Source organism: Phyllobates terribilis, unplaced genomic scaffold (genome assembly GCF_046119375.1).
Source record: "Phyllobates terribilis strain yellow unplaced genomic scaffold, ASM4611937v1 Scaffold_2__4_contigs__length_985480577, whole genome shotgun sequence".
Lineage (NCBI taxonomy): Eukaryota > Metazoa > Chordata > Amphibia > Anura > Dendrobatidae > Phyllobates > Phyllobates terribilis.
This window is the reverse complement of record NW_027362762.1, coordinates 191,141,301-191,166,281: the sequence shown is the minus strand read 5'-3', so window position 1 is coordinate 191,166,281 and position 24,981 is coordinate 191,141,301. Positions and strand designations below refer to the sequence as shown.

The following is a 24,981-nucleotide window of genomic DNA, read 5'->3' as shown; positions in this document are numbered from 1 at the left end:
CTTCCTAAGTGGACAGTTTGACTTATTTGGAGTTATATTCTGTTTTTAAGTGTTCCCTTTTTTTTTTTTTTTTTTTTTTGAGCAGTGTAAATGACCATTTAAAATTCTGATGAGTTTTTAAACTGGGGTATATGGAGTACTGTGGGAACAGAGGAGGTTGCCCTGTGAGGAACTAATGGTTGCATAGAATGATGTCTATTGCTGCATCGTTCTGCTTGGCACATTTTAAATCCATATGAATGTGCCTTTACATGTAAATCAAATACTACAGCTGACTTAAATTTAGGCCAAGTTTGGACTTTGCGCATGTTTTCATTGCAGAATGCATAACTTATTTCACAATTCTTACAGGAAACTGTTTACATCCCATATTTAACCCTATCTTAACATGTTTTCGGTTTCAGCTGCTTTTCATCCTCAGGAGGCTCGGTGATTGGTCAGCTTTTTGGATGTGAAGTAGAAAACTGCAGCATGTGCCGCTGTGGAAAAGAGACAGTGCGTCTATCTACAACTCTACTCTTTACTCTGTCGTATCCAGAGACTAATGGTAATGGTATGTGAGTGCATTCTGGCTATTGGTGCACTTCTGTGTCATCAAAGGGTGAAAATGACAACTGATTAATGGTGCCAGGAGGGGGGGGGGGTTCCCTTCATAAGGCTCATTAATGAACTGATTGCAATTGTGTCCATTTCATGCAGACAAAGAAAATCACTATCTTGTGAATTTGGCCTCACGGTCATGTTGAAGAGAAACTGTCATCAGGATTTGGCACTAAAGTAAAGCCATGGCTACAATAGCACTGAGGCTGATTAATCTGATAACTGCTGTGAAAGAATCCAATCTGTGGTTTTTGAATAATCCTCCTCTAAAGTTTTCATCTAATGATGTCTTCTGTGTATCAGGGAGGGGGTAGGGTCTGCTTCTCCACCACAATACCAGCCTCTTGTTTCTTCTACAGGTTACTGAGTGACCTGCCTCCTTTTTGCAATTCCGCACAGTCGCATCTATCCCTGGGGTGGACGGCGTGTGCCGATCTGCGCACGATTTTATTGAAGATCGATATTTCAGCTCAATGGCTTCAGTAAAACGAAATCTCGCTTTACGCCTGTGCCACCATTTTATTGAAAACTGGTCGTAGAATCACATGCCACCCACCTCCATGATGGCGGCGGCACAGAATTTTAAAAAGGAGATGGTTATAATCAGTGACCTGTGAAGGGGGGGGGGGGGGATAAAACAGGAGGCTGGTAGATGGGCAGAGGAAGAGGACCCTACACCCAAGGCTGCCTTGATGCACAGATGTTGTTAGAACAAAATCTTACAGGATGATGATTAATCAACGACCTATTGAATTCCTTCACAGCCGGTATCAGATTAATCAGCATCACAGCACCTTTATGGATATGGCTTTCCTTTTATAGTGCTAAATCCTGCTGACCGGTTCTCCTTAACCCCTTCACGACCAGTGATGCATGTATATTGCGTCACAAGTCCCACTCTTAAGCACCCCTCTCATGTGATCGCTGGGGAACAGATGGGTTGTCTTGACAGCCGGGGGTACTGCAGAAGGACCCCGTGCTTATTGTGAACGGGCTGGCGTTCATCGGAGATCGTGATTTTTTTTTTTTTTTTTTTCTTTCTTTTTTTGCAATACATAGCAGAGCTGATGCCTTGCTATGTATAGCACAGGTGATCAGATGATGCCTGCTTCAAGTCTACTAAGGGGATTATTAGAGGGTGGGGGGGAGAAATTTAAATATTAAAAATAACACAAGTTCAAATTTCCCACACCCACTATTTTTTTTTTTTTTTTTTTTTTTTTGCCCCATGGAAAAGAGAAATACATTTAGTATGGCTGCATTCAAAAAAAAAATGTCATCTATCAAAATATAGTAATCCGATTGGGAAGCTGTGTAATGAAGGAAAAAAAATGCCTTAAAGTTATTATTTTTATTTTTGGTTCCTGCAACACTGCAATAGCAGGTGATAACATCTCTACCTCAAAATGATGTCAATAAATCAGTTCTTTATATAGATAAAACTACCACACTCCTGGAGTAATGGTGGTGCCCAGGTAGGGTTACAAGCCCGTAATCATATAGAAAAGTAACCTGGCACTCAGAAGACTCTTGGGTTCTTTTATAATTTTTAATAAAGTAGTGCAGAAAATAAACAGACGTTTCGGTCACATTAGACCTTCATCGGTGTACTACAAAAAGTGAAAAAACGGTAGTGAGTAACATATAGCAGATTATACATAATATAACCAAAATATATATGGTCAATTACCACATAATATGTCATGGGGAATGCATCTATGGAGTACAACAGGGGGAAAAAAGGGGGAAGGGAAGAGGATCAGGATTGAGTAGGGGACAATGGTGAATCTTAGAGTATTTTAAATGAACCTACCAATATGTGGAAGTGGGTGTATTTAAGCAGTGGCCTATAGAGTTCTGTTTGCTGTGGGAATAAAATATAGGTAAAAGTGTCATAGAAATGGACTCTAATGGTAAAAGGAAAAACCATCACTGAAAAGAGTTACCTGTAGATGTCTGCTAGCCGGACACGGTGTCAACCGTTTGTCAGGAGGTATGGTGGAGGGCTAAAGACCTACTACCTCTTAAATATGCAGTGGAGGGGGTTAAAGGTCGCTCATCAACTTAATCATTGGTGCCAGTGGGGTTTTAGCGTGCATATAGAATGTGGAACAGGACCTAGAAAGAGGAAGTAGCGTCATATGACGCTCTGAAGGTCCTGAAGGAGAAAACCCGGTCACGTGACCGGAAGTGACGTGTGAGTGCGTTCCACAATGTATTGTATGCGTTCCACTGCGTGTGGGGAGCGCTGGAGCCAGAATGACAGGGTGGAGGAACGTTAGGGAAGCAGGATAGGAGTCCAGGAGGGTAAGGGATCAGGAGGGAGGAACATCACTTAGGATTGGATCTAGAAGAAATCAAAAATACATTTTAGAAACAAATAGGTTTAATCAGCAAGGTATCACATATCTTAGAACATCAGAGGGTTCAAATATATTTAAAAGAGTATCACATATAGACAATTATGGTCATGTTATCCAGATTAATAGTCCCAATAATAAAAGATAATGGTCCCTACAAAATACCATGATGGGATATCCGTGCAAGTTAACATAAATTCATATGTGTCAATGAACAAGAATGTCACAATTAGGGATACATTAAGTGAAAGAGCTGATGTCATATTCCTTATTGAGTCCTTTGGGGGATAATGATTGTAGCTCGTGGATCCAAAATGACTCCCTGTGTTTTAATAAACGAATGCGGTCCCCTCCGCGTCTGGGAGGGGGGACATGTTCAATCACCTGAAATTTTAGTTGTGACACTAAATGACCGGATGCCACAAAATGTGAGGGAACCGGTAAGAGTAGATTTTTGCAACGTATTGTGGATTTGTGCTTCGAAATTCTATCCTTGATGCACTGAGTTGTCTCGCCGACATAAATTAGGCCGCATGGGCATTTTAAGATGTAGACCACGTAGGAGGAATTACATGTGAAGTAATCCTTAATCTTATATTGTTTGCCTGATTGTGGGTGATAGAAAGAGTCTCCCCGAATGATGTTATTGCACTGGTGACATTGTAAACATGGAAACGTCCCATGTTTAGGGGTGGATAGAAATCTGTCTAGATTGAGTGTTGGCGGTTCCAATGTCGGAATGGACGAGGCGGTCACGGATATTGGTAGATCTTTTGTAACATGGTAGAAACGGGACTTTGAATTCTGGGACTTTGGGATAGGCTGTTCGGAGTATGTGCCAGTGTTGTCTAATCTTATGTAGTATTGAAACCATTGGATGGTAAGTGTGGACAAACGGAAAGCGTTGGTTATGAGTCAGGCGAGTAGTGGGCTCTAAAGCTTGTGACAATGTAGCTGATGGATAACCCCTGTCAAGAAATTTCCTCCTCATCTCAGTAATCCTAATGTCCCGTGTAGAAGGGTTGCTAACAATGCGTTGGCCCCTTTGGAATTGGGATCTGGGTACTGACTTAAAGATGGGTTTGGGGTGGAGGCTAGTGTAATGTAATAGACTATTCCTGTCAGTGGGTTTCACATATAAGTCGGTAGACAGGAATCCCAGTTCATCCTTGGTGATGGTGGTATCAAGGAAGTGAATGGATTCTTTACTAGAAGACATGGTGAAGCCAATTGTCCCCTACTCAATCCTGATCCTCTTCCCTTCCCCCTTTTTTCCCCCTGTTGTACTCCATAGATGCATTCCCCATGACATATTATGTGGTAATTGACCATATATATTTTGGTTATATTATGTATAATCTGCTATATGTTACTCACTACCGTTTTTTCACTTTTTGTAGTACACCGATGAAGGTCTAATGTGACCGAAACGTCTGTTTATTTTCTGCACTACTTTATTAAAAATTATAAAAGAACCCAAGAGTCTTCTGAGTGCCAGGTTACTTTTCTAATAAATCAGTTCTTGGCGCAAAAAATAAGCACTCATCCGACCCCCCCCCCCCCATATCACACAAAATAAGAACGTTATGGGTCTCGGGGGTGGGGGAGAATGATGACAAACGCAAAAAAAAAAACCTTTTTTTTTTTTTTTCCCCCAATACTATATGGTAAAATCAATGGTGTCCTTCAAAAGTACAACTCGTCCTGAACAAAAACAAGCCCTCGCAGCCATAATGACGGAAAAATAAAGTTTATGGCTCTTGGAATAAGGGTAAAATGGAAAATTACCAGTGGGTTAATGTAAAATTTAAACACACAAAAAAAAAAAAATGCTAGCTGCTAATGTCCTGATTAGTCCTTTTCAGTTTACACCATTTATCAATAATCAGTGAATCCAATACTGGGTTGAAAGTACAGCCAAAAGTGGATTCAAATGGTGTAGAAAACTCCTTCCTGCTGGATCCATTGCTGGCTTTGACTGAAGCTGCAAGAAAAACTTAATTTGATTTGACGTAACACTCGTCTTACACACTGACTGTCGGTCCAACCTGCTGACAGCTATCTGTTACCGCTTCTGGCCGTATGACGGACACGTGTCATAATGAGAACTCTTCCTGACATGACTTGCAGGTCTCACACAATCGCTGACAGCCGAGTTACTGCTGTAACAGCCAGGGCTAGTGCATTCACAGCCTGTGGCAGTTTAACCCTCTAAATACCACTATCGAGGCATTTAGATGGTTCTGTGAAGCACCTGTGGGTTAAAAGAAAATCAGTAAACCTCCCTAAATTCCTTTTTTAAATAGTTTTTCCCATGAACAAAGTACACTTTAATCAATAGATCTCAGAATTAAAATTGCCATAATCGGGTATATATTTTTAAATTCCTATGCTGAGAATTTTATAAATGTGCCCCTGCTGTGTAATGGCTGTCGGATCATACCACAGCTCCTGGTCACAGTAAGTAGCAGCTGTGATCCCATGCTGTAATGTCTGTATACTCTTTTGCTTCCTCCCCCTGCCCAGGAGCTGTGGTATGATCAGACCATGTTCCTGTACGGTCAGACACAGCCATTACACAGTACACAGCAGGGGCACATCTATAAGATATTATATAATATATATGTTTTTCTTCTCTGCTGTTTTGGTGTTCACAAACTTATTACAACCAAAATTGTTCACCAAATGGGATATCTACACAATAAAACTGTGGGATTCGTTTTCTGTTGTGAAAGTGGACTTGGCGGGAGGGTTTTTGAGGGTATTCTGGTGTTCACATGTAAATTATATAAATATGTGACATGACTTTGGTGTGTGTGGGTTTTTTTTTTTTTTTTTCTAGATAAAACTCTTCCTCCAGACTTTGAGTTTGTAGATATTCTACGGAAAAGTATTTGCCTGGAGCAGAGCACTCAAGCCTGGTGTGAGAATTGTGAGAAATACCAACCTACAGTAAGTAGTGGTCGTGCAATATCTGAAGGTGCACTGTCTGCTTATTAACCTTTATACAACGGTGCTACAAAGCCAGAATATCAAAATATTTTTCTGACTTGCATATGGTTTTAGTATTCTGCATTAACAAGCATTGAATTGCGCAGCAAGGAACAGGAAAACCCTTTTTTTTTAAAGTAATTTTTTTTTTTTTCCAGGCTTCAGCTAAATGTCTGCATTTTCTCTGACTGCAGATTGCAGCCAGCGCTCAAAACATTAAAAACCAATGAACATATGCACAGCGAGTCTTTTTTACTAAGTGACCTGACAGTTTTTTGGGCGCTAAAAAAACAAACATGCAGCTTTGCAATTTTACCTCTGATTTAAAAGTCCTCTGTTCTCAACAACCGAGAAGGGTGGAGGGGGGGGGATGAAATAAGTATTATCTACATATACAGCTAGTTACCACCCTGCAGTCTTGGAGTAGCCAGTTGCATAGGCAAGGAGCACCCCCTGCTTTGGTGCCACCAAATTCAGTGCTGCTCCATGGAAGACGGCTTACTTTAGACCAACAGTGCAACAATGCTGCTGGTCCAAATTGTCGGTCTTGGAGTGCACCAGCAACAAGGAAGTCATGAGACAGAGGAGTGTCTCATCCTCTTCATCAGTGCACCAAGCTCCTTAAATCTCCACCTCTTATCTCCATATTATTGTGTTCAGCACCGCTAACTGACTGTAGTTTGTTATATCACTAATGTAGTTTTAAAGAATCGGTCACCAGGCTTTTGCCACCTAATTTATGTAAGGACTCGATATTTTGTGTTGACCATTATTATTCAAGACTTCTGCAATTCCTCCTGGCAGCTGGAATCTGATTCTGGCTGCAGACCCACTATCCGTATTTGGTCAGTAATTATTATTTTTTTTTTTTTATATAATATTATATTTTATTTTTTTATTTATTTATCTCCTCTGTTCCTCATCTGGTTTTGGCTCCCACTCCTGAGAAATACTGATAGGATTTGGCTCAGAGGCCACAGCCCCACTGACTCACAACCCATTCTTAACTTATCAGTGCTTGGAGTTTATCACAATTTTTGTTGGTCAATCCTCAAAAAGCACGATGGCCAAGTTCTTAATTGCATTGGGATGTACCTGGTCACGAACCCTAAATTTCAATGTTTTGTTTATCGAGCAATTAACTATCACTTTGCCATGTGACATGCTCTCAATCGTAAAAAAAAAAAAAAAAACCACAAAATTTGAGCTTGGTATAAGTTGGTATACATGCAGCTCATAAATGCATGTTTCACAATGGCCATGAATCAGAAAAACCTACAAGAAGCAAAATTAACAAACCCTGCTGTAAAAAATAAAAAGCAAGTGCATTTAAATTAAAATAAGGTTCTTAGTAGCACTGTTTTTGATCAAAAATAGTATTAAAACTATCCCACCAACGACAAGGTGAACCCGTTTGGGATAGTCCTACACTGTCTAATATTAAAAACCTTACCATGTGTCAAAGTTGACCTCAATGTGTGAATAAGGGCAGACCAAGTCGATGTTGGGCTAATTTGTATACTAAGAACCCTATTTTATTTAAATGCACTTGCTTTTTATTTTACAGAAGGGCTTGTTCATTTTGCTTCTTGTAGGTATTTCTCATGCTCTGAATCGTGCAGGAAAAATCATTTCTAACTTCCCAACAATCCAGGAGCAATTTGGTGCCATTGCTCTTGCATGTTTTTAGATGCTTTATTTTTTCCTGGTGTTCTTATGCCAAGGCTTTACATTATTATATTAGAGATTGATGCTTATGTTTTCTTACCTACAGGTTCAGACTCGTAACATTCGTTGTCTTCCTGATGTGCTTGTTATAAACTGTGAAGTTAACAACACAAAGGAGGCTGAGTTTTGGAAGATGCAGGCAGAGGTAGAGTTCAGTAATCATTATACTTAAACGATTTCCAAATGCCTTTTCTCAATGTTATGAACTATGGTGGGTGGGAAACCTTTTAAAATTTACCAATTCGGTTCTCTCCCACTCCTGCTGCACTGCTCTCTGGGTCACCCATTTCTTTGTGATCCACATCACTTTCTTTTAATAGGTAGCTTGAACCTCCTCACCCCCTCCTACCTATATTTAAAACTACATATTTGCCTCATTCCTTTTATGAACAAAGGTCTAATTCAGGCTTCCCTCATATTTATTTATTAATTATTTTGCCACTGAAAGACATGGTAAAAACTGACTGACATACAAAAATCGGATGATTAACAAACCGTTTTGACCTTGTATTGGGTATGTGAAAAATCACTGACGTCTTGCTTACAGGGCAAACTTCATTTAAAGGGACTCTTTCAACAGTCATTCTGTGCTGACAAAGTCCCACTGCTTGTGCTTCAAGGCGAGGCCAATCATTTATATACTCCTTCCCACCTGCTTGTTTTTCCTTTCTCCACCCCTACTCTTTATCAGCTCTGGCTTCATAAGGCCAGAGAATGGAGGTGATAGAGGGAAAGCATGCAGGTGGGCACGTGTGTTTATTTTGGCCCTGCCTTGATGCGCCGATCGCCTGTACTTGGTTAGAACAGTCACACTGCTGACAGTTCCTTTTAATCACCTTGGTTAACAACCAGTCTAGAGTTTCCTTCTCAAAAATGTTGTTTATATGACTAACTATAATTTTGAAATAAAAACACTGCAAGCTACTTTGGTTGAACTTGTTCACACAATTTGACGATTTTATATATAATTTATTTTAGTATGCTTTTAAAAAGGCCCTGCGAAAAGTGGAACTAAACTACCCCAAACCCAATGAAAGTAGCAAAGATGGATGGTAAGAGAATCTTTCCTATTGCCAGAGATCTGTCCTATTTGTTAACTGCACAGTTTTGACTGGCTAAACATTGGATGCGGGTAATGCCCTCATTTACACATCATACAAGTTGATCAAATTGTATGAAATCTAAAGAATCTGTTATTGGTGTCAAATGCAGTTAAGCTTCACTAATATTTCAAACTAATATATTTTGTGGAGCGAAATATGTTGGGACGCTAAAGGAGCATATCCATATGTCTTTTAATATAGCACAATTATACTTATGTAAATTAGTAGTTTTGTAAGCGATTTACTTCATATAACATTCTTTGCAAATCTCACAGGCTTAAAAGAAACCTGTCACCATGTAAATGCAGTCTAATCTGCTGACCATTTTAGAGCTGAGTTGTTGATACAGTTTGTGAGTAAAGATTCAGTATAACCTGTGTTTAATCAGTTTAAAACCTCTTCACTTTTCTGGGGTATTTGGTCCTATCAGTAAGTAATAGGATAAATCAGAGCGGAGGATTAGTTATGGGAATAAATTTAAAGTAACGTGTGGTATATTTATTGAATTGATAAAGTTCTCATATGCCCTGTACTAAGCATATATAGGTTCACTGCAGTATGCCTATAGTGGCTCACAGCTGTATAGCACATACACTATAAAGTCCCAGATTGCTGATTCAGGTTGTCATAAATTTGTAGCTATTAATAGAGCCCTAACCAATGTCCCTAGTATAGAGATCCTTAGACCTGGCTGATTTTATCTGATCATACAGCTATTTATATAAAATTTTTTTTTTTTTTTTTTTTTTTTTTTTTTTTTCTTTCTTCGGACCCTTTACATATAGATATCATTGGTGTCCATGAATTGCATTGTGACGGATTCATTAAGTGCCATTCCTATTTATGCACCAGGCAGGCACTTTGCACTTTGTCACACAGGACAGTCATCAGCAGTGGGCTGAGACGCATGGTATCACTGTGCAGGGGTGAATGCTGTGCCTCAGCTACACCCAGTGTTAGTAATGCAGACCCGCTGCTTCAGTGTTCCACAAGGTGTAAGTGTGTCAGCGATAGATTACGGATAATTAAAGGGGTTGTTCTGGCCAAAATAAGTCTTCAGTCACCCTGTGTGACTGCAGACTTATGAATTCTCCCCCCACCCCAGTGCATGCACTGTGCTGCCGGGATTCGCCGGTCTGAGCCATGACTGGCCGGTACATATGCAGTACACATATTCCCCAACTCCCACTCCCCGGAACACCCCCCTGATCTGATCTTGGTTGATTACAGCTGACTGACCCTCAAACATCTGATCAGCAAAACAGGACACGTGTCCCTGACGCACGTTTCAACGAATACTGGCTTTTTCTAAGGGACTATCAGTGATTGTATGCACCTTTTGTTAAAAAAAAAATGGCTTGGTCATGGCTGTCAATCATTGGAACAACTCCAGAAAAAAGCAGAGGTTTAAATGATTAACACAGGTTATACTGAATCTTTTCTCACAAAACTATATATTGATCTACTCTGCTCCCGCTGCTCTTTAAGGTGGTGTCTGCAGACTGGACTATGTTTTCATGGTGACAGGTTCCCTTTTTAACCCTTTACCACCCCCCAAGAGTTGTTTGCGCATTAATGACCAGGCCCATTTTTACAACTGTGATCACTGTCACTTTTTGAGGTAATTACTCTGGAACGCTTCAACGGATCCCCCTGATTGTGCGTTTGTTTTTCGTGACATATTGTACTTCATGATAGTGGTAAAATTTCTTTGATAACTCTTGAGTTTATTTGTGAAAAAAAAAAAAAAAAGAAAATTTAGCAATTTTCAAAATTTGAATTTTTATGCCCTTTAAATCAGATGTCACACAATAGTTAATAAATAACATTTCCCACATGTCTACTTTACATCAGCACAATTTTGGAACCAAATTTTTCTTATTAGGGAGCTATAAGGGTTAAAAGGTGACCAGAGATGTCTAAATTTTCCCACAATTCACAAAAACATATTATATTTTTTTTTGGACCACATCACATTTGAAGTGACTTTGAGGGGCCTTTATGTCAGAAAATACCCAAAAGTGACACCATTCTAAAAACTGCACCCCTCAAGGTGCTCAAAACCACATTCAAGAAGTTTATCAACCCTTCAGGTGCTTCATAGGAATTTTTGGAATGTGGAAGATAAAAATGAACATTTAACTTTTTTTCACAAAAATGTTAATTTAGACTTTTTTTTTTTTTTCCCCAAGGGTAACAGGAAAAAATAAACACAAAATTTGTTGCGCAATTTCTCCTGAGCACGCCAATACGCTATGTGGGGGCAAACCACTGTTTGGATGCTCGGAAGGGAAAGAGCACCATTTGACTTTTTGAATGTAAAATTTGCTTGAATAATTAGCGGACGCCATGTTGCGTTTGGAGAGCCCCTGATGTGCCTAAACAGTGGAAACACCCCCCCCCCCCCCTCAAAGTGAACATTTTGAACCCAGGGGTACAACACAGAATTTGATAACACTAGGTCATCATATTGAATAAGTTGTCATTAGTCTTGAGCGCAAGTGCTCGCTACTTGAGTTTGCATCGGGTACTCGGGTATGCACCATGTATCGCGGGTGCTCAAGTGAAATGCTAGAGTCCCCGCTCGCATGTTTCACAGTTATTAGACACACACACACCCCCCCCCCTCCCCCAAAAAAAAAAAATATGCAGGGATTGCTCGTGCATGGCAGGCAATTCCCCGCAAGGTTTTTTTTCTGCTGCAAAATGTAGGGGGAGGAGACTCGAGCATGTCACTCCAGCACTCGCGATACTCTGTGCATACCCGAGCACCCGATGCAAAATCAAGTAGCGATCAGTTCTCAACATTAGTCGCCATGTCGTTTTTTTTTTTTTTTTTTTTTTTTTTCATCTTTCATTTGCATCTTTATGTATCAAGTAGATCGATCCTATAATTGTCATAACGCCATGATTTTTCCTTCTTGGTGTTGCAATTTCAATGTTGTGTACTTGCCCTAGTTCTGTTTCCAATTCGCATATACTCCAACTCCTGCACGCCCCTCTCCTTTACCCCCTTTCTTCCAAACCTTTGTTCACTCAAGTGTACCTCCAGTGAAAATCGCACCTCATTCTTTCATTGACAGGAATGACCCTAACTCTGACAGGCCACTACCATCCCTAATGCCTTCAGTGGAAGAACTTCGTAATGTGTGGGTCCCATATTCCCTGAAGATGAAACTTTCTAAAAACAAAGAGTTGGAGGTTCTTAATTGTTCAGAGAATGAGGAGGTATGGCTTTTTTTTTTTTTTCTAGTTTTGTGTAGGACTAACTTGTAAGGTGCTGAAGATGCCTCCTTAATGGTTTCTGTACCAGTGCTGTCCAATAGCGAAATGGTTTGGTCTAAAATATGAAATGTTTTTTGCATACTTGACAGAGTAACAAAGTTTCCTTTTTTTAGACTAGTCAGGTAGAAGATAATACAGATGAAGCAACAAACGTGTATGACCTTATGGCGACCGTCAATCATGTATTGGATCCTCGAACAGGTGGCAGCTTGGTAGCACATATAAAAGTGGGAGAGACCTATCACCAAAGAAAGGAGGTGCGTGTTAAAGTAAATTTCTCAAATTTTGGTCAAGCCAAATCATGGATTCCTAATTGGTCACCAAAATGCATGTCTTGGCCCATCTCTCACTTTGTATATTGGTGTGCCTTCTCCTTTTTATTTAGATGAGAAAAAAAAATTGCATAGAATTGGAAAAGTGGTTAAAAACACTGCTATACAATATGGAATTTGTGACTGCTTGCTGCCACTTTGGCTCTGTGTACATGGATTTCCCGGTGGCATGAAGCGGAGTTAGCTGGTTGGATACATAAAAAATATATAAATTTATTAAACTTTTCCTTTTTTTTTTGCTCAGGGGGTAACACATCAACAGTGGTATCTGTTCAATGATTTCCTCATTGAACCTGTGGATAAGGTAAGGATAACCTAATATTATAGAAATGTTTCCTTGAGTACAAAGGTGTAAACCTTAACTTACATTTCTTATGTTCAGTGTGAAGCTGTACAGTTTGACATGAATTGGAAAGTACCTTCAATATTGTTCTATACCAAGAGGAACCTGAACACAAAATTCAACTTGACTAGTAAGACTTCATTTTATTTTTATTTTTTTTCCATCAACTTCTGTTCTTTTAAATAGTCATTTACCAATATCTGCTAATTATTTCCTGCAGTTAAGAATCCAATTGAAGCTAGTGTGTTACTGGCAGAAGCGTCTCTAGCGAGGAAACAAAGGAAGTGCCATGCCACCTTCATTCCGTTACTGCTGAATGAGATGCCACAGGCGGGAGAACTGGTGGGGCTCGATGCAGAGTTTGTTACCCTAAATCAGGTAAAGCGCTATTCGTTAAAACATTTCTTGGCAAACACTGGACATGACACATGCGCAAGTTAATTTAGCTTTGGCTACACTGTAGCATTATCAGTCATATATTTTTAATCCAAATTATCTGTTCCCTGTGAGATCAAGAGCATTCACAATATTCTACACAATCAGATAATGCATCAATGTAGTGAATTTATGCACTATTCCAGCAGCTTGTGATTGTGTTCATTTTAACAGGAGGAAGCTGAGCTACGGAGTGATGGTACAAAGTCTACAATAAAACCTAGTCAGATGTCTGTTGCTCGTATTACTTGTGTTAGGGGGCAAGGACCTAATGAAGGTGTCCCATTCATTGATGATTACATCTCCACCCAAGAACAGGTTAGTTTTCTGTACTCCATACAACGCACGCACGCTTTAACATTTGTTTTTGTTGTGGAGTTGTCAATTTTTTTTTTTATTTTTTTTTTTGTCTTGGGGAAAACGCTGACCTCCCAGTTCCGCATGAAAAGGATCACGGTGAAAGACAGTATTGATCCCAGTATAACCACTTCTCATCAGTTCTGGACTATAAACTTTCTTGTGAACTGGAGTTTTAATATCTCTTAGTAGATTAATCTTTCAGGGAGAAGGTTTGAAGCCAGGAGAAGAGTTCTGTATTTGGTCACCCACTGATCACAATAGAAATGAATGGGGTATATCCACATGGATAGCGTCCAAAATTTGTGTTTAAGTGCGCATACAGCTAAACAATCTGTAGCTAAATCTTTAGGCTTGCACCTATTAATCAAGAATGAAATTCACACATTTTCTGCAATATATAGGCAAGTTTCAGATTTATGAAATAGCATGTTTTACATCATTCATCTGATAAGTCTTCAGCATATTCTAGGTGTTGGTGAATGACATTTTAACAAACAGTGTTTAGTAATTTGAGGATTTTTGCCATTACTGCTGCGATAGATACCGGTCTGATGCCACTCGCACTTTACACTGAGGGGGCAGTACCCCAAAACAGTGTCTTCAAATTGAGTTTCTAGTTCTGGCTTATATCCTAAGTCATGTGATAAAGCTCGTTAAAGGGTCACTATTGACTTTTAGGATTACTATTTACTGTAGGTGGCACTAGAGTTCTAGTCTCTTCAGAGAGGAAGAGGACAATTTGCATCACTGCTGCAGTCACAGCAGCAAAGATCAGATACATTGGAGGAAGGATGACAGTATATAGCTGTTCTATTATATTTGTGTTTTATTAAAAACAGAAGATTTAAACTACTGTGTGGTTTTCCATAAAGAATGCAATTTTCTTGTAGGTTGTGGATTACCTTACACAGTACTCTGGAATAAAGCCTGGCGACTTGGATGCCAAGATCTCATCCAAGCATCTGACTACATTGAAGTCCACATACTTAAAGCTAAGGTTTCTCATTGATGTAGGAGTGAAGTTTGTGGGTCATGGCCTTCAAAAAGATTTCCGTGTCATAAACCTAATGGTAGGAGTTGAGCATTAATTTGAAGTTGCATCTTTGTATATCTGTACAGTATCTGAAATGTTTGTTTATTGGATGTAGGTACCAAAGGATCAAGTGATTGATACGGTTTACTTGTTTCACATACCACGTAAAAGAATGATCTCTCTGCGCTATTTGGCATGGTATTTCCTGGGTGAGCTTCCACTTCACTTTTATTTTCAAAAGTTTGACATCACTTACTTTTTTTTTTTTTTTGGCAAAATTGTTAAAGTTCCTGAAGGCTTCTCTAAAATACAAGGTTTCAGAATGTAACAACTGCTTACGGACTTGCAGCAGAATATTTCCAGCTTCTCCCTCCTTTCTCCCGCACCTCTCCATAGAACTTTGTGCAGCAACTGTCATTTTCAATCTATCTCAATTATGGGAATCTAGTCTTCATTCCTTTGATAAAATGTTACGAAGATGATTTTCATGTACTATTGATTAACTAAAAAGTTACTCTTTAATTCCTTTTCAACACAACGTTTATATCAGGGCTTGTCCCCTTTTTCGAAGCAGGCTCTTGCTTAACCCTAGAACGCATACCTGGGGCCTCGCAGGCCCGCCCTGTTAATTGTTTTCTATTTTCTGCAAGATTACTTTAGTTAGAATTTTGAAACTTTAGGTATTCCTCAGGTATATAGTTGTTAGTAATTTCCAGTTGTTCATATATTTTTATGTTATAGGCATTTCGGTAAAACATCTTTCATCGGTCGACCATGACAGCACCACGAGAGAGAGGGAATCCGCCCGCCAAGGACAGGAAACCTACAGGCTTAAAAGGGGGCGGCCCTCCCTCTCGCCTCAGTTTGGTTTCCTGTCCTTGATGGAGGAAGCCGGTCGCAGGCGAAAGAACGTGGATGGCGACGGCTGTCGATCCTGCGCCCCTGTCTGGGGACAGCAGCTCCAGCGTTGGCCTATGCTCGTGCGCCCCTATATGGGGGAGGCACAGCATCCTGAGCACTGGGGGTTCCTTTTGCAGTGGGGCTGCGCCCCTGTCTGGGGTGGCATCCCCTTTTTCTGCCTCAAGCCAGGTGCGCCTCCTGTGGGAGTGTAGGCCCTGGCTGAGCCCCAAAAGTGCGGTGGGGTCTGCATCCCGAGTGGGGGTGACAGCCCACCATCACCCTCCGTAAGTATGGGGAGGGGGGGTGAGGGCCAAGGTGATTGTGTCCCCTTGCCCTGCCCTGGGTGAACGCAGCGCGGTGCATCGCTAAAGCACGGCTTACCTGAGGGAGCGCTGACAGCATGCATCCTCGTGCGGCGCGTACTTCCGGGTTTCTGTAAGTCGTGGCCCGATGACGTCACCGCGACTCGGCGTTCATGTGCCGGCAAAAGAAAAATTTTTTAAAAAAAATGGAAAAAGTGTGCTGATGCGCTGCTAGAGGGGAGGAGTCAATACCTATTTAAACTATCGGGTAACATGGCTCAGTGCTTCCCAAAGCTTCATTCTTTCATTATGGAGTCTGAAGGTGTCCAGTTGCAGCAGCAGGTTGAGCAGCTGCCATCTTCATCTCAGCGGCTGTCTGGGGAGCCCCAAAAAACGCATCGCACACGTGGTCCTGGTAGCCGGTCCTCAGGAAAACGGAGCTCGGGGTCTAGGTCTGGTCACCATACCTCTGGTAGAACGGACGAATCTGCAGCCTCTAGGGAAGGTCCCCCGGCTGAGAAGGGTCCTTCCTCCAATCCGGTACCAGCTGTTTTTTCTTCCTGAGCCGCCTGGGTAAGTGATCTTCGAGTAAGTTCACTTAGTAATATGGTATCCCTTCTCCCCTTCCATATTTTATCAGGGGAAGAAATGTACCGCCAAGGCAAAGCATATACAGTGTGCGCTATGCAAGTCTCTTCTTCCTGACGGATACCCTAAAAAGCTATGTCAGTTGTGCATAAACCAGACACTGGCAGAAGAGGGTCCTGCTCTAGCTTCTGGTTTAAAAACCTTAGTTAAAACAGATTCACAAGGTCCTCTCCAAGAGAGTTAAAGAGAAAATGAACTCTGACTGTGAGATCCCCTTAGTCTTGGATGACCCCCTATCCTCTCCCTATGAGTTGGATTCAGATAGTGCAGACTTTTCCTCTGTTTCCTCCTCTGATAGTAGTGTGGGACAAAATTGCTTCCCCCTTGGTGAAGTGGACAGATTGATTAAAATGGTTCGGTCCACCATGGGTATCACAGAGGCCAGGCAGGAGAAGTCAGTCCAGGACGTTATGTTCGGGGGGGCTGGGTGACAGGAAGAGAAGGAGTTTTCCGTTGAAAGAAAAAATCCAGGGCTTAATCCTTAGCGAATGGAAAAAAACAGAAAGGAAGGGCGCTCTACCTCCATTCTTCAAAAGGAAGTACCCCTTTGAGGAATCTGCCTCTTCCTCCTGGGGAAAAAGCCCCCAAAATTGATGTGGCCATTTCCAAAGCTTCTAAGAGTTCCTCCCTTCCGTTTGATATGGGAGCTCTTAAAGACCCCCTGGATAGAAAGGCTGATTCTTTCCTTAGAGGGACCTGGGAGACTTCAGCGGGAGCCCTAAAACCCACGGTGGCAGCTACTTGTACCGCCAGGTCCCTAATGATCTGGCTGGACCAGCTGGAAGCCCATCTTAAAAACAATTCTCCCAGGAAGGAATTCTTGGCGGACATGTCTCTTCTTCAGGGGGCGGCAGCCTTTCTGGCGGACGCATCAGCAGATTCCGTCAGATTAGCAGCAAGGTCGGCGCCATGTCTAACTCGGCCCGGAGAGCTTTGTGGCTAAAATGTTGGCCGGGGGACATTCATGCGAGGACAAGACTCTGCGCTATCCCCTGTGAAGGGGGACATCTCTTTGGGTCGGTTCTGGATGAGCTACTGGATAGAGCAAGTGACACAAAAAAGGCTTTCCTAACCTATCTGCCCCCACGTACAAACGTCCTTTTCAGAAAAGAAGGTTTCTACGTAATAAGCGCCAGAAGGGTCAGGATAAATGGGAAGACCGTAGACCGAAAGGTAAAGGGCTCCTGTTCGGATCCTCTTCCGCTAGCCAAGGCCCCCGAAAACCGAGCCAATGACTCGCAGCCCAGGTAGGGGGGAGGTTATTGGGCTTCTTACCTGCCTGGACAAATATCTCTTCTAATAATTGGATCCTTGGTCTGGTAGGTTCCGGCCTGAGACTCTACTTTCAGCAAGTCCCTCGTGGGAGGTTCGTCCTGACCCCAAACCGGTCCTCAACACGGGAGCAGATGGCCCTACAAGTGGAGGTCCTGAATTTGGTCCATAAGGCCGTCTTAGTGGAGGTCCCGATAGCAGAGAAGGGACTGGGGTTCTACTCACCGTTGTTTTTGGTCACTAAACCTGACGGATCCTTTAGGTGTATTGTTAACCTTAAGGCCCTGAATAAATTTTTGTTAATTCCCACCTTTAAAATGGAGTCCATTAAGTCTACTATAAAACTATTGTTCTCAGGCTATCATATGGTAGTATTGGATCTAAAGGACGCATATTACCATATACCTATACACAGAAGCTTCCAAAAATACCTTAGAGTGGCCTTGGTCATAGGGGATGAAATCAGACATTTCCAATTTGCGGCCTTGCCATTCGGTCTCGCTATAGCCCCTAGAATATTTCCGAAGGTGATAGCGGAGGTGATGGCTCATGTACGGGAACATAATGTGTTAATTATCCCTTACTTAGATGATTTTTTGATCATTGGAGACTCAGCCTCTCAATGTCTCTCCCATCTTAAATTTGTCTCCTCTATTCTGGAAGGCCTGGGCTGGATCCTAAATCTGGAGAAATCCAGGGTAGTCCCTTTGAGAGTACAGCAGTTCCTAGGTATCATGCTAGACTCAGACCTCCAGATGTGTTTCCTTCCAGAAGCCAAAAAACAGAAGGTCAAAAGGCTGGTGGAAGGAGCTCTTGCGAACCCGGTCATGTCCCTTAGGGCTGCAATGTCCTTACTTGGTACCCTGATATCTTGTCTGCCAGGGGTAATGTGGGCACAATACCACTCCAGAGTTTTACAGTGGGACGTCCTACAGAATGAGGTCTCGTTACATGGGCACTTGGAGAGACTGATGTTCCTATCTCCCCGATCTATTGACTCTCTACAGTGGTGGGTGAATTTAGAAAACTTGTCTCGAGGAGTTCCCTGGGTGGTCAGAATATCTGAAATTAATTACAACTGATGCGAGTCTACATGGATGGGGAGCTCACTTGGGGGATATGATTGCCCAGGGGTTCTGGTCTTACGCGGAGAGAGCGCTTTCCTCTAATACTAGTGAACTACTGGCAGTTGATAGGGCTGTTAATCATTTCTTACCATTCCTTCACAATAAGAACATTAGGATCCTGTCCGATAATATAGCAGTAGCTTATATTAACCATCAGGGGGGTACTCGTGCTGGATTGCTAATGAGAGTGGCGGATCATCTCTTTCAGATCTCGGAACACCATCTCCTTTCTTTAACAGCCCTCCACATCAAAGGGAAAGAAAATTCAAAGGCAGACTTCTTAAGCCGTCATTTTTTAAGGCAAGGCGAATGGGAACTAAAACAGGACATTTTTTCCCTATTAGTCCGGAAATGGGGTCTTCCGGTGGTGGATTTCTTCGCCACAAAACAAAACCGGAAGACAAAGGTTTTTTGCTCCCTAGATCCGAGAGAAAGGCCCCTGACGGTAGACTCTCTCCAAATCCCTTGGAACTTCAGTCTGGCCTATGCCTTCCCACCATTAAACCATCTACCTATGGTACTAAGAAAGATCAGAGAGGACAAGGCAAGGGTCCTCTTGATCGCCCCCTTTTGGCCCAAAAGACCCTGGTTCTCATGCCTGAGGAACTTGTCCATTTCTGACCCTTGGGTCCTGCCCGAAGTTCCGGATCTCCTCAGCCAGGGTCCAGTGCTCCATCCGCGAGCTCCGGGCCTCCACTTGACGGTGTGGAATTTGAGAGGTCCCTGCTAGAACTAAAAGGTTTTTCCCCAGAGTCTAGTATCTACTTTAGTACGTAGTAGAAAGCCTGTCACTACCAAAATTTATGCTAAAGTTTGGAACAAGTTTTTATCTTTTTCTAAATCTTCAGTGGATAAGGGAGCGCAAATTGGGAAGATTTTAGAGTTCCTACAAAGGGGCTTCGAGCTGGGGTTAGCAACGAGCACCTTGAAGGTCCAAGTGTCGGCACTAGGTGCCCTCTATAACTGTGTCCTCGCAGAAAACTATTGGATTTCCCGCTTTATAAAAGCAGTAGGTAGGTCCTGGCTGGTTACCAAAACTAATGACGTTCCATGGGACCTAAACCTGGTTCTGAAAGCGTTAGCTGGGGCACCCTTTGAACCAATAGATTCTGTATCCCTGAGATCTATTGCCCTCAAAACAGCACTTCTTGTAGCCCTAACATCTGCTAGGAGGATTGGTGATATTCAGGCTCTGTCCTCTGGCCCTCCCTTCACCCAAGTTCTGGACGACAGAATAATTCTTAGAGCAGATCCAGCATACTTGCCTAAGGTAGCTTCCCGGTTTCACAGACTTCAGGAAGTAATATTACCCTCTTTTTGTCCGAACCCTAGTAATCGGATAGAAGCAGATTTCCATGCTTTAGATATGAGAAGGTGTGTGGTTAGGTACCTTGCTGTCACTCAGCCTTTTAGGAGAGAGAGTTCCTTATTTATCTCCTATCAGGGAGTTAGGAAGGGGCTTAAGGTCTCTAGATCCACCATAGCTAGATGGATTAGGGAGGCCATTACGCTAGCCTATGTATCCAGCGGAGAAGAAACACCGCGTGGCCTGAAAGCTCACTCTACCCGGGCGGTGGCAACCTCATGGGCAGAGAGGTCTGGTGTCTCGATGGAGGATATATGTAAGGCAGCTACCTGGTCTTCTCCATCTACCTTCTATAAGCACTATAGACTAGATCTGGGTGCTTCGTCTGACCTCACATTTGGGAGAAGGGTGCTCCAAGCGGTGGTCCCTCCCTAGAATCTTCATCTCTGCAATTCTCTCGTGGTGCTGTCATGGTCGACCGATAAAGAGATTAGTTACTTACCGGTAACGGGATTTCTCGGAGACCATGACAGCACCCTTATATTCCCTCCCTTCACCCCTTTTTGGGAGCACTTCTTATCTGTTTTCATTCTTTATTCTCACACATTGGTGTTGTAAGAAAATGTATATACTGTTTGTTTCATGATTATGTTGCTATGTCTACTAACCGGGCGGTCCTCTCAATGCTCTGTAATCCAAACTGAGGTGAGAGGGAGGGCTGCCCCCTTTTAAGCCTGTAGGTTTCCTGTCCTTGGTGGGCGGATTCCCTCTCTCTCGTGGTGCTGTCATGGTCTCCGAGAAATCCCGTTACCGGTAAGTAACTAATCTCTTTCTTTGGGACTACCCCATATTCACATAACTGGGACCGTTTTAGGCCTGTACTTTGAAGATCACATGTAAACCGTCTTTTTGTCTGTACTGTTACTTAGAAGGAAAACATCGCTTCAGGAAGAAAAAAAAACATGGAAAAATATAATAAAAGAGGAACTATATGGTTATATTGCCCTTACTCTTCTGCCAGGGTGTACAAAATCGAAAAATACGATGTTCCAATCAGAGAATTATTTCTGAACCCTTTTTCAGATCCACACTACAAAGCTACAATGTCAGTCAATAGATTTGAGAATATTCAGAGAAGCCTTCGTTTTGATGATAAGAGAACTCGTCCTGTGAGGTTGGAAACAGATAAATTAGCCCCTATTAGCTAAATCTGGAATCTTTTCATCAAAGCTTTACAATTCTAATGACAATGTGACAGTGGATGAGCAACTTCTTGCCTTTAGGCATTCAGTATATACCCAGTAAACCAGCCAAGTATGGCATAAAAATTTTCTGGATGTGTGATTCTGCAAGCTATTATGGCATGAATGGTCTGATTTACTGTGGCAAAGAAGCTGATGCTCCAGTCCAGAAAGACCTATGTTCTGACATAGTAAAAAAAAAAAAAACTTGAAGTACCAATTTTCAATTCTGGAAAAAATATAACAATGGACAACTACTTTACCAATCTGGAACTGGGCAAATTTTTGCTTCAGGAAAAACTCAGTTGTTGGTACTATGAGGCTAAACCGCCGCAAAATTCCTCCAATCATGAAGCACAATCCCAAGCGACCACTTTATGAGGGTGTCTTTTAGTTTCTGCAATCAAGAGACCATGGTATCTTATAAAGCAAAGAAATAAAAATCTGTGATATTACGGAGTACAATGCATCATGATGGAAGTATTGACACCGATGACAGGAAACAGAAACCTGAAATCATACTGCATTATAATAAAACAAAAGGAGGTGTGGACAAGATGGATGAAATGATTGGAGAGTATTCGTGCAAGAGGCAGACAAAACGTTGGCCTGTAGTCATTTTTTATAATATCCTTGATGTGTCAGCCCTGAATAGCTATATTGTTTATAGTGAAACTCCTCCAGAATTCCATGCCAACAGGAAGGACAAGAGACGTCTATTCTTGACGGAACTTTGCTATGAACTTTTGATGCCTACCATGATGGAGCGAAGCAACACGAAATGCTTGCCAAGGCAAATTACGGAAGCTATGATCCGATGTGGTATACATTTTCAGGAACATCCAGAGCCAAGAGAAAAAAAGAAAGCGCTGTTATATTTGTCCAGCAACAAAGGAAAGGATATCTGAGCGTTTCTGTACTACTTGTGGACAAAATGTCTGCAAGGAACATTCTTCCGAAAAATATGTGAAAATTGTTGGGGTAATCGGTAAAGTTGAAAAGGAAAGTTTTTGAAAGAAATATTCCTGCACCATGTTTACTACAACTTTTATATAAAAAAAACTTTTAGACAAAAAAATCGTGTATGTGTATATATAGTGTAGATTTCTATGGTTGCGCGTTCTAGGGTTAACATGCGATTTGTCCCCCACACCCAGCAGATAACTGTTAATCCTCCAAAAATAAAGACTCTTGTATATGTAGATTTTAAGTTTGATATTGCTGTAATCGTACCAATTTGTGGAATCATTTCAATGCATCATTTTTACCTTTTCCATGAATGCCATAAAAACAACTCCCTTTACCATTGCATATATTATATTGTTTGCACTTTCATTGTACTCTCTAATATGGGGGGGGGAATTAAAACTGCGGACTGTCATTCAAAACTGCCACTCGTCTTCCCAAAAAAACAAGACCTATGGCTTTAGACAGAAAAATAACATTATGGCTCTTGGAAGAGCATGGGGTAAAAAAAAAAAAAAAAAAAAACTGGTTGGGAAGGGGTTAAATGAAACAAGTTCATAATCTTTCTCTTTGGCTGCTATGTATGTATAGTATAGATCACTAATAGTTGTAACTAATTTCATTGGGACATACACAGGCCAAATGTTAGCTATAATATAGAGACATTCTCCAACCTATCTAACTTTTTTTTTTTTTTTTTCTGCCATTTTGTAGATCTTAAGATACAAGGTGAGACACACGATAGCATAGAAGATGCTCGAACAGCCTTACAGCTCTATCGCAAATACATGGAGCTAAGTCGTAACGGAAAAGAGCCAGATAATTTCCGTAAAGTATTGAAGTGCCTGTATGAAAAAGGCCGAAAAATGGACTGGAAGGTCCCAGAACCAGAGAGTCAAAGCAGCCCAAAAAGTAAAGTGGACGTGATTCTTCTTGACCCTGATACGAATGATGATCTCACATCAGCTCAGTGACTGTCCCTTTACCTCACTTGACTGTCTGTGGCATCTGTTTCTTTATCTGGCACTGATCTAGTCTTCACCTTCTCACTGACCACTAATGTGTGAAAGATGACGCTTGAATTGTATAGATCTGCTTTTTATAATGCAATGTCTAAAAGTATTTCTAAAAATGATTAGCTTCCCTTTATGTGGAGTTACTTGTGGCTGTGATTGAATTAATGCTTCTTGTGTGGGTTTTATTTTTTGACTTAACAGTTGACTATATCCTTTTTGCAATATTCTAACACTTGCATGAATGAGTGTCTACCTTGTAATTACTTAGTTTTCTTATTTCCTTCTCTTGATCAAGCTATTGAATGCAAAGATCTGCAACTTCTTTTCATTGGATCTTATTTTAGTGGTTGGAGGTCTCTACATAGCATTTCTAATACATCTATTCTGCATTAATTGGTGACTGGTACTGTACAGATCCTTACAGTAACTGATACTGTACAGATCCTTACAGTAACTGAGTTGTTCCATGGTAGACTTTTTTTTTTTTTATGCTAGTTTCTTGTATATTTTAGAATTAACATATGCCCATGTTAAGATTTTTTTTTTCTTTTTTTTTTTGTTTCCTACAGCATGCATGTGTAAATGTTTGTACAAAATGTATGTGCAGATGATGGTTTGCCACATTGATGACTTGTGCACGAGTAGGTTTCCTTTGTCACAGTCTGAGTTACAATTTACTTGTGAAATTTTCCTAATTGATTTCCAATTCTGTTTTTATCCACAGATGCCCCAGTGTATTCTGCTATGGTGGGACTTTAGTGTCCTTTTTAATTTTTTTTTTATGAACTTTGTAGGGTGGAAACTAACTTTCCACTTCCTATTTTTATTGATTTGTTTTTTACTTGTGATATCGTTCTGTGAACGCAAGCACATCTACTTTTTAATAAAACCAAAAACTGAATCCAGTGTCTGTTTTATTGATCACATTAAGTATTATGCTTCACAAACGTCTGTCAGTCACAATTTTGGAATGTGAACCTCTCATGGCTTTACTTGTTTTTAAAGATTGTATTTTGCAAAATTGCTCAAATAAAGTCTGTTGGAGATATTCATTGTTGGGTTTTACAATGGTTTGTAATTTCCATAGCAATTTTGTATAGAACGTACTAAAACCTCTTTAACCCCTTCACAACATCCGTTGTACAAGCACAGCAAAAGTTGGAAGTGGGTGTATGGACCGGTTACAGCCAGGACCTGCCTTTAACCATCACGAGTGGAGTAAAGCTTCGCCTGCGACTGTTAACCTGTTAATTCACTGTCACAGTGGCATTTACCATGGGGCACATCATTCTACGATGTATTGCTGACACCCGGGGGTAATGTCTGCTGAAGAATCTCTTGCTTGTCATTACGGAGCTCCTTTGAAACTTTGCCTGTAGTCAAGCTTCAAAGGAGACAGTGACTTTTGCTATATGCAGCAATTCTATCAGACTATTGCAGCTGCAAGTCTCCTAAGGTGGACTAACCAATACTATGGGGGGAATAAAGGTTTACATTCAAATCATCATGGTATAAATAAAATCGTCATCTCACCCCTCAAAAATAGAGGAAAAAAAACATTCGCACATTTTAAAGGTATCAAAATGACGACACATCCTCCACCCAACACCCCCTCCCCCCCCCCCCCCCCCCA

The 24,981-nt window shown here is 41.3% G+C and overlaps 1 protein-coding gene across 3 annotated transcripts in view; it reads left to right on the top strand.

Annotated features, from left to right (window-relative positions):
• Positions 1-24,375, top strand: part of PAN2 (poly(A) specific ribonuclease subunit PAN2) — a 49,760-nt gene extending 25,385 nt beyond the window's left edge. Inside the window, exons 13-26 of one of the 3 annotated variants that reach the window (XM_073663700.1) lie at positions 405-547; positions 5,803-5,912; positions 7,726-7,824; positions 8,658-8,731; positions 11,866-12,010; positions 12,181-12,324; positions 12,644-12,703; positions 12,782-12,872; positions 12,963-13,120; positions 13,352-13,495; positions 14,428-14,607; positions 14,686-14,779; positions 23,047-23,244; positions 24,073-24,375. In XM_073663700.1, the coding sequence (XP_073519801.1) occupies positions 405-547; positions 5,803-5,912; positions 7,726-7,824; positions 8,658-8,731; positions 11,866-12,010; positions 12,181-12,324; positions 12,644-12,703; positions 12,782-12,872; positions 12,963-13,120; positions 13,352-13,495; positions 14,428-14,607; positions 14,686-14,779; positions 23,047-23,244; positions 24,073-24,107 (1,675 nt within the window). In that variant the 3' untranslated portion in view covers positions 24,108-24,375. The other 2 variants (XM_073663699.1, XM_073663698.1) reach the window with 2 other exon arrangements.
• Positions 24,376-24,981: the final 606 nt, after the last annotated feature.